General features: G+C 34.8%; 1 protein-coding gene across 3 annotated transcripts in view; it reads right to left on the reverse strand.

Annotated features, from left to right (window-relative positions):
• The window catches only part of SPAG6 (sperm associated antigen 6), a 64,643-nt gene that overhangs the window by 40,575 nt on the left and 10,268 nt on the right, over nt 1-13,800 (reverse strand). For all 3 annotated transcript variants that reach the window (XM_066385087.1, XM_066385088.1, XM_066385086.1), the window contains 2 exons: nt 4,679-4,845; nt 3,543-3,726 (listed from right to left, as the gene is read on the reverse strand). In XM_066385087.1, the coding sequence (XP_066241184.1) occupies nt 3,543-3,726; nt 4,679-4,845 (351 nt within the window). The remainder of the gene's footprint in view (nt 1-3,542; nt 3,727-4,678; nt 4,846-13,800) is intronic.

The following is a 13,800-nucleotide window of genomic DNA, read 5'->3' on the forward strand; positions in this document are numbered from 1 at the left end:
ATTTTTGCAAATATTCTTCACATGCCACTCATGCCACCCATATGTAGATAACAAATATCCTAAATTGTATGGAACAAGCTCAGGAAGCAGTGATTAAGATTAAAAATTTAGTTCCTCAGGCATACTAGTTACAATTCAAGAGACATGCGGCTAGTTGCTACCATATTGGTAAAACTTTGGTGTGAAATCCAGTGAGACGTAGAGAATATTCTATGACACAAATGATTAAATAGCTACAGTTAATACCTCTTCAAGGTACATTTTATCAGTGTATTCAGTAACTGGTGGTTCAATCATAAAAATTAAATGACACAATTTGTACTGATTTTTTCTTTTTAAACTGCCATTTCTGGTTGTTAGCCCCCATTTTCTTTGGTTATCTGTGAAATGCTTTAAAATCCATATATATTAGTAACCTTTAGAAATTGTCTGTTTTGAATAAAGCAAAGTTAGATGATGTGAACTGGTTTCTCCCCTCTACTAACTGTATATTTATTTTGCTTTCCTATACACAAAATCTTTTCCTTCTATTGCCCTGAAAGACACACTTTATATCTTTTGCATCTCTATTTGAGGTTTATATTTCTTAAACTGTCTAATGAGATATTTCTCCACTAATACTAAGAAGAAAATACTGAATAAATGTCCTTCCATTAATCTTAATATATTCTATTTTAAGGTTACTACTGAGAAATAAATCAAGTTATTTGAAGGCAAATCCTCTATTTTCACTGATATTCAGGATGTGAATGATGAATTCTTTTACTGCTTACTAGGTAACAATTCCCTTTACTTCAGAGAAATCTATGCAGTAAACTCTTTTGGGAGTTTCTGAGTCCCAGGCCTTTAAGTACCATGAAATATTGAAATTACAGGGGGAATTCCACGTGGAAGCCAGATTATAACAAAAAATTGGAATGGAATTCCTAAGATCCTAATTATAAACTGTTATCATTTTGCCTCAAACTCAACAAAAGGGGGTATGGAAAGATTATCTGTGGGTACCTGCCTGAGAATGTATCTGTCCAGTTACCCTCAAAGCACTTTTGCACCACCCTTTGTAATACTCATGTTACAATCTGTTTGCCACAAAGTTCTCTGACATAAAAAGATTACTAAATACGTTCATGTAGTCTCCCCATGATAACCAGCCTCTGACTTAAAATACACTCTTAGTTTTCTCAGTCAACATGTATTAAGCAATAGTCCTAAGATGAACCTATCTGGAAAACCAAAATCCAGATAGTAAGGAAATAATTTGAATATACTAATTCTGAATCATTCTAACCATAACAATAGTTTTCTTTCTCAATCTACTTTTATATCATTTTCTTTTCTGTCTCTAATAGTGTCACCATGTTATGAACCAAATCATGGGAGAACTTCTTACTGTTTCTCTTTTGAATTTCTTCTTCAATATCCTTTAAATAAGTATTTAGTACCTGAGCAGTACATTACCACTGGGTAATGCGTCAGCCTGGGATGCTGAAGACCCAGTTTCGAAACTCCAAGGTCACTGGCTTGAGCACGGGCTCATCCAACTTGAGCGCCGGGTACCCAGCTTGAATGTGGGATCATAGACATGATCCCATGGTCGAGGGCTTGAGCCCAAAGGTTGCTGGCTTGAAGCCCAAGGTCACTGGTTTGAGCAAGGAGTCACTGGCTCGGCTGGAGCCCCCTGGTCAAGATATGTATGAGAAGCAATCAATGAACAACTAAAAAAAAAAAAAAGTGCCACAACTAAGAGTTGATACTTCTCATCTCTCCCCTTCTTGTCTGTCTCTCTCTTTCTCTAAAAAAAAAAAGTACTTAGTGAAGCTGTACAGCACAGTGGTTATCATGGGCTTTGGATTCAGGCTCAGTTCCAGTTCCACCTTTACATCTTCTCTAAGTTCCACTTTCTTCCTCTATTTAACAGGAAGAGCAGTGTAACTAACCTAAAGGTAGCATGATCAAAATGAGATAATACATCTGAAGCATACTGTACAGAGCCAGGCACATAGTAATTACTCACTAAATGGTAGCTATTATTTTAGACATATATACACATTGAAAAACATGGAAAATGAAGAAAAATATCCTTAATTCTATCACCCTAGTAACACAAACACTATCTTTATAGTTTATATCCACATTAAAACTTATTTTTGTATTATTATAATTATAATATACAATTTTGTCCTTTTTTACATTATAATCACTTTTCCATGTTACCATGTAGGATTCATAATTGCCTTTTTAATTTGTTCAACAAGAGTCCATTAAATAAACTACCATAATTTAACCTCTATATTCCTGCCAAATATCTGAGGGTTTTGTTTTTTTCCCTGATATTACAAATAATGTTACAATAGCATATTCATGAATATAGTTTTTCATTCTGTGAAATTCTTTCCTTAGGATGAATTCCCAAAGCAGGCTTTTAGAGTAACCATAAACTCTTTCATGACTTAGATTAGTTTTACCAAACAACTTTCCACAAGTTTATACAATTTTCAGTGCCTCCACCAATGGGCATAAACATTATCAAATCCCCTCTAACCTTCAGTATTATTAATTTTATTCAGAGTCTTGACCATGTGCCAAGCACTGGTCTAAGTGCTTCCCATACATTATCTCATCATCTTCACAACAAATCTCTGAAGTAGCTACTTTGAACATCCTATCACAAATCTCTGAAGAAACTCTAAAATAGTTATTCTCTTTTCCCAGATGAAGAAGTAAAGGTTCAGAATGTTTAAAAGTCATATCCAATGTCACACAGCAACTAGTGGTAGAATATGGACTCAAACTCAGATACTCTCTAATCTCAAGTTCTCTTAACCACTTAGCTGTATTTTTGCTTTACTCTTTTTATACCCAAATAACAATAGGTGGAAAAAGATATTTGGTTTACTGTTTTAATTATGCAGTTCTTGATCATTTTTACACAACTTTGTTAAATTTCATGTTCTTATTGTGCTATTTGTTCATACTATTTAGCAACTTCTGTAAAGTGGTGGGGCAATCTTGTTCCCTGTGTATTTCTTACTAATCAGTGTCAACACAACCTTCATATAGAGTTCTAGGCACTCACTGAGCTAAAGTGGTCTTTCCTGCCCAATACAGGCTGAATACAAAATGTTCTAGAAAGTTATGTCCATATCTTTTTAACATTACTCATTCATATGATATGGTCTCTGGCTGATTTGGAATACCCTATATAATCAGTAAGAGCGAAGACTCAATATACGCTGAGGGGTGACAAATTAAAACAATTTCTTAACTGAACTAATTTACCAAGGTCTTTGACAATATCTCATTTGCCCCATGTTCTGCCTCTTCTTCTCTTTCTGTGTACAAATTTCTCTTCTACTAAGATAAAGACTGCAATGTATAGATTTTTTTTATTTTGTAAATTAGTAATCCAACTTGGGTTTTTCTCAAAGCTTATTTTTCATAATGTATAACAACATCATTAAAACCTCACCAATGCTTTACGGAGCAAAATCAGATTATAAATACAAACTTTAATAATCCCATTTTAAAATATGCTCCATTACCTGCATTATGTCTTGCAATATAACCAAGTGCCCAAGCTGCAGACTCTTTGACTCCAGGATCAAAATCTTCCAAGCATATTACCAGAGAGTCCAGTGCTCCACAATCCACTACTGCCTGAGCTAGTTGAGGAGAATGTTTACTAACTGCTCGTAACACAAATGCAGCTGCTTTCTTGTAGAAACGCTACAAGGATAAAATAGGTAAATTCAAAGTGAGCTGAACACTTTATAATGACAAGTTAAAAAAAAAAAAAAAAACAAGGTAAAAATAACATTAACAAAATAAAGCTCAAAAGCTTTTAAATATGAAAAGAGGCCCTAGATGGTGGCTCGGTGGATAGGTGTCAGCCCAGCATATGGAAATCCTGGCCTTCATTCCCAGTCAGGGCGCACAGGAGAAACAACCTTTTCTCTCTTTTCCCCTCTCACAGCTAGTGGCTCAATTGGTTCGTGGTTTGAGCGTGGGCCCCGGGTGCAGAGAATAGTTCGGTTGGTCCCAGTGGTCAGCCTCAGACACTAAAAATAGCTTTGTTCTCAGGTATCTTCCCCAGATGGGATTGCCAGGTAGATCCCAGTCAGGGTGCATGCGGTATTTCACCTCACTATCACCCTTCCTTTCACCTAAAAATAAATAAATAAATAAAAAGGAAAAAAAGAGAATTCTAAGTTTTTTTTTAAATGGAGACACAGAGTTACCAGAAAACAAAAGATAAAATGGCTACAGGAAATCCTCATGCATCAATAATTACCCTAAATGTAAATGAACTGAATTCACCAATAAAGAGCCATAGAGTAGAATATTGGCTCAAAAACTAAAACCCAAGAATATACTGCCTTCAGGAGACACATCCAAGCTGCAAAGGCAAAGTTAGACTCAAAGTAACGGTGCAAAATGATTCCCTAAGCAAATAACACCCACAGAAAACAGGTGTAGTCATACTTATATCTGACAAAACAAATTTCAAGAAACTGCGTGTCAACCTCAAAGTAGAGTACTCTAAAGATATTATGCTCAGTTCCAAGAACTGAATGTGTATTAAAATCTTAATAATTCTAATACGTACAAGCTTACAAGTATACCCAAACTGTCAAATTTTTTAAGTAAAGAACATAACATATATTTTTTAAATTCTTACATTCTGTTCTGCCAGTGAATAAACAAGCTGTGGAAGAATGTCACCCTTCACAACTGCCTCTGCTAGGTCATCATTATAGTTAGCCAGTCTCCCAAGAGCCAAAGCAGCAGTCTGTTGAATTGTTGGGACCACATCCAAAAGAAGAGGCCTCAGCAAAGACATTACACCTGAGTTCAATTATGAAAGAACAAAAATCAGCAACGTTTAAATTAAAAAGTAAACATACAATTCAGCATATATGCAGATAAGCAACTTAAAAGAGAAAAAAATCAGCAAAAACAAAAAATTAGCCAGTAAAAATGAATGGATATTTAGAAGCATATAACTGGCCAAGACACAGAATAATAAAACCTGTAATTTTCAAAGACAACACAGTGTAGAAATAGGAATGACTTTGGTATTAGATGAGAGCTTAAATCCCAGATTTGCCAATACTAGCTATGGGGCCTGCCAGGGCTCTCAGGATGAGTGCAAAGAAGATTGTGCAGCACACAATGTTAACACCTAGTTTGGCACAAGAGGGTAGGTGGGAGTGGCTAGATCACCCCCCACCCCCACCCCAGCCTTTGCAAAGCCTATCTTTCAGGGCTCAGTTCAGATCCTTTCTTCTCAAAAAAGTCTTTCTTTTGTTTTGTTTTCTTTTCTGATTCCAAATGAACTGGAGATTACTGCAAAAATTTTATCAGGGTCTATCTCAGAGCCAGGGGAGCTAGGAGGGCCATCTGACTAAAGACCTCACATTCATGAAGGGCTGCAAATAAGATTTCTGACAGTATTTCCAAATAAATAAATTCTTTATTATAAGAAAATATATTATCATCTCTCATAGTATTCATTTGAGGGCTGAATATGGAGTAGGTATGTCATCCTTGCAACACAGGTAAAAGTAGCTTATATTTATGGAGCATCTATATCAGGGGTCGGGAACCTGTGGCTTGCGAGCCAGATGTGGCTCTTTTGATGGCTGCATCTGGCTCGCAGACAAATCTTTAATAAAAATAATAATAACGTTAAAAATATAAAACATACTCATGTATTACAATCTGTTCATTTCCTACTAGTCATGTTCATGGTTGCGGGTGGCTGGAGCCAATCACAGCTGTCCTCTGGGACAACACCAAATTTTTATTGGATAATACGTAATGTACACGGGTCATTGTATGGCTCTCACGAAATTACATTTTAAAATATGTGGCGTTCATGGCTCTCTCAGCTAAAAAGTTTCCCGACCCTTGATCTATATACATATATTGTTTTAAGGATTTGTTTTCCATGCCAATTCATTGTTCTCTCAAAACAAATCTTATGTAGGCCCTATTATTATATCTATTTGACAGAGGACATTGAGACTGAGAAAGGTTAAAAAAATTGTCAAACAACTAATAAATGGTGGAACAAGGTTAGAAATTCTGACATTATTAATAATTGCTAAATAAATAATATGTATTAAAAATTGAGGAGGTATGGAAAGGGAGACAAATAATAATTGCATTGTGGTCAGTTTATTGAATAGTCCAACTCTATTAACTTTACCTTACTAGAAAATATGTAGCCTGACCAGGTGGTGGCACAATGGATAGAGCGTTGGACTGGGATGCGGAAGGACCCAGGTTCGAGACCCCGAGGTCGCCAGCTTGAGCGCGGGCTCATCTGGCTTGAGCAAAGAGCTCACCAGCTTAGACCCAAGGTCGCTGGCTCCAGCAAGGGGTTACTCAGTCTGCTGAAGGCCCATGATCAAGGCACATGTGAGAAAGCAATCAATGAACAACTAAGAAGTCGCAACACGCAACGAGAAACTGATGATTGATGCTTCTCATCTCTCTCCGTTCCTGTCTGTCTGTCCCTGTCTATCTCTGCCTCTGTAAAAAAAAAAAAAAAAAAAAAAAAAAAGAAAATATGTAAAATAGTTAACTCTTATTTGTGCTTTAAAGACGGTGTTTTAGTCTAAGGTTACAAGAAAGGTAATGATGGAGTTCAAACTCCATCATTTTTTAAACTCCATGATTTTCTAAACTTTATTTACAGCAGACTATTCAACTGATGTTATTACATTTTTTTAATAAAAACATATTTCAGTGATCTGTCAAAGCATATATTACCAATATTCTTTTATAATGTTATATTACCAATATTCTTTTATAATATTATATCCAGAAACATTTGAAATAGAATAAAAGGAAAGTTTAAGATACAGAAAAGATGAGGGAATTTATCATCAAAAAACCCCCACTCCAGGAATGGCTAAAGGGGGTTCTCCAATCAGATACAAAGAACAAAAAAAAACAAAGCCACAAGTAAAAGCTCCAAGAAGAACACAATAAAACCAAAGTTAAACTGTGACAACAACAAAAAGAAAATGGGGGAGAGGATGGAGATTAACAGTAGCAAAGGACGATGGAGTGCAAAAGTACTCACAAAATAGTGCGCTACAATGAACAGGGTAGGAACCCCTTTCATTACTTAAAGGTAACCACCATTGAAAAAACCACCACAGAAGCACATGAGATAAAAAAGATAGCAACAGAGGAAAGATGTATGGAATACAACCAAATAAAAACAAAAGATAGAAAAACGAAAGAGAAGGATCAAACAAGACACAAAACTAACAGAAAGCAATATATAAAATGGTAATAGGGAACTCACAAGTGTCAATAATTACACTAAATGTAAATGGATTAAACTCACCAATAAAAAGGCACAGAGTAGCAGAATGGATTAAAAAAGAAAATCCAACTGTATGCTGCCTACAGGAAACTCATCTAAGTAACAAGGATAAAAACAAATTCAAAGTGAAAGGCTGGAAAACAATATTCCAAGCAAATAACATCCAAAAAAAAGCAGGCGTAGCAATACTCATATCGGATAATGCTGACTACAAGACAGCAAAAGTACTCAGAGACAAAAATGGCCATTTCATAATGGCTAAGGGGACACTGAATCAAGAAGACATAACAATTCTTAATATATATGCACCAAACCAAGGAGCACCAAAATATATAAGACAGCTACTTATTGACCTTAAAACAAAAACTGACAAAAATACAATCATACTTGGAGACCTCAATACACCGCTGACGGCTCTAGATCAGACATCCAAACAGAGTATCAACAAAGATATAGTGGCCTTAAACAAAACACTAGAGCACCTGGATATGATAGACATCTACAGGACATTTCATCCCAAAGTGACTGAGTATACATTTTTCTCCAGTGTACATGGATCATCCTCAAGAATTGACCATATGTTGGGCCACAAAAACAACATCAGCAAATTCAGAAAAATCGAAGTTGTACCAAGCATATTTTCTGATCATAAAGCCTTGAAACTAGAATTCAACTGCAAAAAAGAGGAAAAAAATCCCACAAAAATGTGGAAACTAAACAACATACTTTAAAAAAATGAATGGGTCAAAGAAGAAATAAGTGCAGAGATAAAAAGATATATACAGACTAATGAAAATGACAAGACGACATATCAGAATCTATGGAATGCAGCAAAAGCAGTGATAAGAGGGAAGTTCATATCACTTCAGGCATATATGAACAAGCAAGAGAGAGCCCAAGTGAACCACTTAACTTCACACCTTAAGGAACTAGAAAAAGAAGAACAAAGACAACCCAAAACCAGCCAAAGAAAGGAGATAATAAAAATCAGAGCAGAAATAAATGAAATAGAGAACAGAAAAACTATAGAAAAAATTAATAGAACAAGAGCTGGTTCTTTGAAAAGATCAACAAAATTGACAAACCCTTGGCAAGACTTACCAAGGAAAAAAGAGAAAGAACTCATATAAACAAAATCCAAAATGAAAGAGGAGAAATCACCACAGACACTGTAGATATACAAAGAATTATTGTAGAATACTACGAAAAATTTTATGCCACTAAATTCAACAACCTGGAAGAAATGGATAAATTCCTAGAACAATACAACCTTCCTAGACTGAGTCAGGAAGAAGCAGAAAGCCTAAACAGGCCTATTAGTAGAGAAGAAATAGAAAAAACCATTAAAAACCTCCCCAAAAATAAAAGTCCAGGCCCTGATGGCTATACCAGTGAATTTTATCAAACATTCAAAGAAGACTTGGTTCCTATTCTACTGAAAGTCTTCCAAAAAATTGAAGAAGAAGCAATATTTCCAAACACATTTTATGAGGCCAACATAACCCTTATACCAAAACCAGGCAAGGACTGCACAAAAAAAGAAAACTACAGACCAATATCTCTAATGAATACAGATGCTAAAATACTAAACAAAATACTAGCAAATCGAATACAACAACATATTAAAAAGATAATACATCATGATCAAGTGGGATTCATCCCAGAATCTCAAGGATGGTTCAACATACGTAAAACGGTTAACGGAATACACCATATCAACAAAACAGAGAACAAAAACCACATGATCTTATCAATAGACGCAGAAAAGGCTTTTGATAAAATACAACACAATTTTATGTTTAAGACTCTCAACAAAATGGGTATAGAAGGAAAATACCTCAACATGATAAAGGCCATATATAATAAACCATCAGCTAACATCATATTAAATGGCACTAAACTGAAGGCTTTCCCCCTTAAATCAGGAATAAGACAGGGTTGTACACTCTCTCCACTCTTATTTAATGTGGTACTAGAGGTTCTAGCCAGAGCAATCAGACAAGACAAAGAAATAAAAGGCATCCATATCAGAAAAGAAGAAGTAAAGGTATCACTTTTTGCAGATGATATGATCCTATACATCGAAAATCCCAAAGAATCCACAAAAACTACTAGAAACAGGCCTGACCTGTGGTGGCGCAGTAGATAAAGCGTCGACCTGGAAATGCTGAGGTCACCGGTTCGAAACCCTGGGCTTGCCTGGTCAAGGCACATATGGGAGTTGATGCTTCCAGCTCCTCCCCCCTTCTCTCTCTGTCTCTTCTCTCTCTCTCTCTCTCTCTCTCTCTCTCTCTCTCTGTCTCTCCCTCTCCTCTCTAAAATGAATAAAAAAAAAAAACTACTAGAAACAATAAGCCAATACAGTAAGGTCGCAGGATACAAAATTAACATACAGAAGTCAATAGCCTTTCTATATGCCAACAATGAAACATTTGAGAACGAACTCAAAAGAACAATCCCCTTCACGATTGCAACAAAAAAAATAAAATACTTAGGAATAAACATAACAAAGAATGTAAAGGACTTATATAATGAAAACTATAAAGCGTTGTTAAGGGAAATCGAGAAAGATATAATGAGATGGAAGAATATACCTTGTTCTTGGTTAGGAAGAATAAATATAATCAAGATGGCCATATTGCCCAAAGCAATATACAAATTTAATGCAATTCCCGTCAAAATTCCAATGACATTTTTTAAAGAAATGGAGCAAAAAATCATCAGATTTATATGGAACTATAAAAAACCCCGAATAGCCAAAGCAATCCTAAAGAAAAAGATGAAGCTGGGGGCATTACAATACCTGACTTCAAACTATATTATAGGGCCACGACAATCAAAACAGCATGGTATTGGCAGAAAAATAGACACTCAGACCAATGGAACAGAATAGAAAACCCAGAAATAAAACCACATATATATAGTCAAATAATTTTTGATAAAGGGGCCAAGAATACACAATGGAGAAAAGAAAGCCTCTTCAATAAATGGTGCTGGGAAAACTGGAAAGCCACATGCAAAAGAATGAAACTGGACTACAGTCTGTCCCCCTGTACTAAAATTAACTCAAAATGGATCAAAGATCTAAACATAAGACCTGAAACAATTAAGTGCATAGAAGAAGACATAGGTACTAAACTTATGGACCTGGGTTTTAAAGAGCATTTTATGAATTTGACTCCAATGGCAAGAGAAGTGAAGGCAAAAATTAATGAATGGGACTACATCAGACTAAGAAGTTTTTGCTCAGCAAGAGAAACTGATAACAAAATAAACAGCCAACTAAATGGGAAATGATATTTTCAAACAACAGCTCAGATAAGAGCCTAATATCCAAAATATACAAAGAACTCATAAAACTCAACAACAAACAAACAAACAATCCAATAAAAAAATGGGAAGAGGACATGAACAGACACTTCTCCCAGGAAGAAATACAAATGGCCAACAGATATATGAAAAGATGCTCATCTTCGTTAGTTATTAGAGAAATGCAAATCAAAACTGCAATGAGATACCACCTCACACCTGTTAGATTAGCTATTATTAATAAGACAGGTAATAACAAATGTTGGAGAGGCTGTAGAGAAAAAGGAACCCTCATACACTGTTGGTGGGACTGTAAAGTAGTACAACCATTATGGAAGAAAGTATGGTGGTTCTTCAAATAACTGAAAATAGAATTACCTTATGACCCAGCAATCCCTCTACTGGGTATATACCCCAAAATCTCAGAAACATTGATACGTAAAGACACATGCAGCCCCATGTTCATTGCAGCATTGTTCACAGTGGCCAGGACATGGAAACAACCAAAAAGCCCGTCAATAGATGACTGGATAAAGAAGATGTGGCACATATACACTATGGAATACTACTCAGCCATAAGAAATGATGACATCGGATCATTTACAGCAAAATGGTGGGATCTTGATAACATTATACGAAGTGAAATAAGTAAATCAGAAAAAACCAGTAACTGCATTATTCCATACGTAGGTGGGACATAAAAGTGAAACTAAGAGACATTAATAAGAGTGTGGTGGTTACGGGGCGAGGGGAGAGAGGGAGAGGGAAAGGGGGAGGGGGAGGGACACAAAGAAAACTAGATAGAAGGTGACAGAAGACAATCTGACTTTGGGTGATGGGTATGCAACATAAATGAACAACAAGATAACCTGGAGTTGTTATCTTTGAATATATGTATCCTGATTTATTGATGTCGCCCCATTAAAAATAAAATTATTTTAAAAAAAGGAAAGTTTATAATAATATTTAGGATTAGACTAAAGTAAGATCAATAGCACTACCAAATAACATAAACAGAGAATAATAATACTCATCTCAGATACATTTAATGATGTGACCTGTGGCTTCCATAGTTTCCAATTTCAAGGAGTGATCATTTTTATGTCTGAGTTAGCTAGGCTAGATCATCTTCTTTAAGGCCACACGGGCAAGTTTACTCCCACAGGGTGGGTTATCTGTGCAGGCACAAAGCACTCCTACTCATTCATGCCTAGATCATAGCACCTATTAAACAAATCAACATATCTGTGTTCATAAGTGTTGTTTATATTATTCTCTATACCTTTTTCACAGAGAAAATTTCTGCAACATCTAATAAGATGTTTAAAGCACAGAATAAGGTATTAGAATTACTGCCAAGTGTTAACATGGGTTCTTTCTAGAAAGTTGGGTTTAAAACAATTTGTCAATCTCTTCTTTGTAGTTTACTTATTATATGTTTTTTTGTTTCTTAACTGTGGTAAAATACACATAACAAAAATTACCACTTAAACCATTTTTAGTGTACAATTCAGTGGTACTATACATTTCCAACGGTCATCACCACTATCTAGAAACTTAAATCATTTTCTACAGAATCTGCACCATTTTACATTCCCACCAGCAAAGTGCAAGGGTTCCCATTTCTCCATTCTCACCAACACTTATTTCCCACGTTTTTTTTTTAATAATAGCCATCCTTGTATTGCCCCCTAGTGGGCTTGCTGGGTGGATGCCAGTGGGGTGTGTGTGCATGCAGGAGTCTATCTCTGCCTCCTCTCCTTCTCACTAAAAAAATTAAAAATTAAAAAAGAATAATAATAGCCATTATAACTGGTGTGAAATGGTATCTCACTGTGGTTTGATTTTTATTTTCCTAGCACTAATGATGGTAATGTCTTTTTATGTGCTTGCTTATTTATTGGCCATTTTGTACACACCATTTTTGTTGAAATATCTATTCAAGTCTTTTGTCCATTTTTTAATTGGGTTATTTGTTGTTGTTGAATATAACTTGACATTTCTGATAATATGCACCATTTTAAAAAGAATGGCAAAATTTGCTAACATATAGATATTAAAGTTTCATAATAAATACATTAATGAGGTAAAAAAAAATATAAAGTATAAATATGCTTAGAATAGTTTTAAAAGAATCACAGTTTAAAAAATAAAATAAAAAAAAAGAATCACAATTATGGTTCATATTATTTTTTTCCTGATGATTCTGTTATTTTTTTCTCACTTGATAAATATATGTGAAGAAAGTGGCTTATTGTCTTTTGAAATATAATTGGAAAACCAATCCACACTGAAGTATTTAACCTAGATATTTTAAATTAAAATCTCAAGAATTTTGAACTTTAATGTTAAGAATTTGATGAATTCATCTATGTCTATAGTATTTAACTTAATTATGTGTTTATTATTAGCTACTATATTTAATTAACATATCAAAAGTCTCCAATTTTGGAAAATTCATTTGCAATTTTAGCAGTATAATATTTTAGCCCTCAAAGGATATTTCACTTGTCCATATATTCAAGGGAGTTTTCTACTTTATGTATTTTTAACTTTCATTTTTATATTGCATCTGGCTCAGGAAAAATAATGTCAATAAATGACACATAATTTCTCTCCTATTTCTGTATTCACTATCCAAGTTAGGCTTCTACATAAAAAATCCCGCTCTATTGTCCTTTTCCTATACTCTTTAGTTCATACAGTAGCACAATGAGGATTTTCACAACTTTCAAATTTCTGAACCTATAAAAGTTAACACTAGAGTTTCCATTTAAAATATCTTTGTTTGGGGGGGGGTGGAAATAGGAGCAGGTAGGAAAGGGTAAACACTAGAAAGAAAACTAGACCTTGGATGGTGAACACACACTATAATATACAGATGATGTATTATAGGACTATATACTTGAAACCTATATAATTTTGTTAAGCAATGTAGCCCCAATAAATTCAATAGAAAATATCTTTGTTTGAATAAGATCATTCTTATTAGAGAAAATATTGCCCCAAATTTCTAATCCTTAAATTGCCTATTAGTGTTTTATAATCATTAGTCCCAGGAACATGTTTTTTGTCTCTAACAAATTAAGCATGGAGACCTTGTTATTTAATCACAGGTCTGTCCTAAAAATACAGATAATGATGAAAGA

Source organism: Saccopteryx leptura, chromosome 5 (genome assembly GCF_036850995.1).
Source record: "Saccopteryx leptura isolate mSacLep1 chromosome 5, mSacLep1_pri_phased_curated, whole genome shotgun sequence".
Classification (NCBI taxonomy): domain Eukaryota; kingdom Metazoa; phylum Chordata; class Mammalia; order Chiroptera; family Emballonuridae; genus Saccopteryx; species Saccopteryx leptura.